At 50.0% G+C, this 2,346-nt stretch overlaps 1 protein-coding gene across 1 annotated transcript; it reads right to left on the bottom strand.

Annotated features, from left to right (window-relative positions):
• Nucleotides 1-13: 13 nt before the first annotated feature.
• On the bottom strand, nucleotides 14-571 carry LOC137838044 (uncharacterized). The gene has a single exon (XM_068647260.1). The coding sequence runs from the start codon at nucleotides 569-571 to the stop codon at nucleotides 14-16; it is 558 nt and encodes a 185-aa protein (XP_068503361.1).
• Between the last annotated feature and the right edge of the window lie 1,775 nt (nucleotides 572-2,346).

The raw sequence follows: 2,346 nt of genomic DNA, 5'->3' as shown, positions 1-2,346 counted from the left end.
CCGATTTTTTATGTCATCGTCTAGTAATGAACCCGGAAGTCAGAACGTTTGCAGCGCTGAGGTCGAGTTCTTCACTTTGTTTCTTCAGCTTTTCGTTTTCCTCAAGCGCCTGGGCAAGCTTTGCTGCAGATTCGTTCAGTTCCTTATCTTTCTCGCTCAGTTCCTTGGCTTTTTGATCCACGTCAGCTTTGATTTTACCCAGCAGATCTTCCCTCTCAATTGACTTGGCCTCGAGCTCATCCGCTTTGGCCCCTTTGGCCTTGAGAGTCTCCTCAAGGTCCGTTATCTTCTCCTGCTGATGCACGAGTCTGCCCTCGAGTTCGGTGACCTCTAAGAGTTTGGCGTTGAGCTTTTTGTCTAGTTCAGCGCTGTTTTTACGTTCGCTCCGCAACTCTTCCTTCAGAGCATTTTCTAACCGCGAAAACTCCAATCCCCGCATTGTGAGATCACGCTTAAGTTGTTGGACTTGGTCCTTCGCAGCACTGGCTTTGGATTCATACTGGCTCAAGGAGTCCCTTAAAGCCTCGCCCATCATTCGGTAAAGGCGTTTCTCTATGCACTCGGTAGTCATAGCGCTAAGATAAGCGGCGTGGGCTTTCAAGACCTCCTCGACAGGGGCTGGAAGAGCAGGGATTGGAAGAGGAGTCGGGGATTGGTTCTCGCAGCCGCCTTCATAAGTATGGACAACCAGGGGAACATCAGGACATGGCGGCGGCACGTCTGACTCCACTACAGGCTGGGGAAACCACTGAATGTCCGCAGTCTGCCCAGAACGCCTCCAGCAGTTGAGGTGTTTGATGGTAGAGCATCCCCAGCACTCTCAAAAGGTGTAGAGACGCTGGGGGGATTCTCTGCATAATCTGGGCCCGTACTCTCGTTTGCGGGTAGCTCGGTGACGGTTGCCCTTTTCCTTTTACAGATAAGCCCATCTTCAGTGCTCTCGTCATCCTCCTCATCCGACACCATTATGGGATTCTTTCTCTTAACCCTCTTTGGCGGCAGCTTCTTTCTCACAGGGACAGGAGGGGCGATAAGGGAAGATGAGCCCACGGGAGGAAGCTCGCCTCGGGCAACAGCAGCTTCCGCTACAGAATTCGGGACGGTTTGAGAACCCGCAGCGAGTTTGTGGCGTTTGACTATAGAACGCAGTCTGGCCATATGATCTCCTCCCAGCATTGTGTCTGCGCGAAGTGATCAATGTTCACAAATCAATCCAATTACAGATAAGGGCAATTAGCAATACAAGAGTGAGCGCAGGATAGTGTAATACGAACAAATTTGATAAAGAAGTAAAACAGACTTGGCATAAGAAGAAAAATCCAGGTGGAGTGGAGGGATAGACCTATGTAAAAGTCTAGTTGATCCTCATAGAATTCGAACTTGATAATTGAAGAGGTGGGTAAGGTGGTATTGGTGGAGGCAACTTCCTTCCAGAAGTTGCACAAGTCTCTATCGAGCTCCCCCATCTTCTCTGGACTCCTAGCTTTCCGAAAATGATCCTGGGAATCCTTTTTTCCCTTGTCGACCCAGTACAAGGGGAACCCATCAAGAAGTGTGGGACTCTGATCATTACAGCAAACACGAACAAACTTACCCTTCTAATCTTTATAAGATTGTTGGAAAATGGAAAGGATGGATCTCCCAGCAATCCCATTGAAGCTTACCCATAGGCGGTCCCCCGGGTTTTTGGCCTCAAACAGAAATAAGAACACGTCTACAGAGGCTGGATGGCCTAGGTGCGCACAAACAATTTGATATGCCCTGACAAACGCCCAGCCGTTGGGATGCAGCTGGGCAGGGGCAATATCAAGCTCGGTCAGGAGCTCCCTCTCAAAGCGAGTAAAGGGGAACCTGAGCTTAACCTTCTTAAACACGGTTGCATAGACAAAGCAGAAAGGGTGGCCATCGTTGCCATCGTTATCAATACAAACAGGTTCCCCGGGAGGACAAGGACGAATAACAACCTTGTCGTCATGCTCCTTATGGAATGTGAGGTGGGTCTTATCTCTCAAGCGAAGAATATCGGCCTCAGAGTTAATCAAGGAAGTCTCGTTCAGCAGAGCTGGAGGAGCCCATGGGTACAACAGTTTGTAGTCAGGAATGGGGCGTGTGGTGGCACTAGTTTGTGGGGGAGTTGATTGCGATTGGTTAGGACGAGAGGGCGCAGGCCTCTGAGCCCAGTTTGAAAGGATGGCAGGATCCCTAGGTGGGTTACGAGATGTGGAGGGGTTTCCTGACGAAGGTTGTTTGCGAGATTTTGGAGGAGGGTTTCGGGAGGGGGCAGGTATGGCCCCTGTACGAGCCATCGAAAATTGTAGGAAAGAAGAAAGGAGAGTAAGAAAAGGA

The sequence above is a fragment of the Phaseolus vulgaris genome, chromosome 11 (genome assembly GCF_000499845.2).
Source record: "Phaseolus vulgaris cultivar G19833 chromosome 11, P. vulgaris v2.0, whole genome shotgun sequence".
Taxonomy (NCBI): Eukaryota; Viridiplantae; Streptophyta; class Magnoliopsida; order Fabales; family Fabaceae; genus Phaseolus; species Phaseolus vulgaris.
The sequence above is the reverse complement of the archived record's forward strand: the minus strand, read 5'-3'. Positions and strand labels throughout refer to the sequence as shown.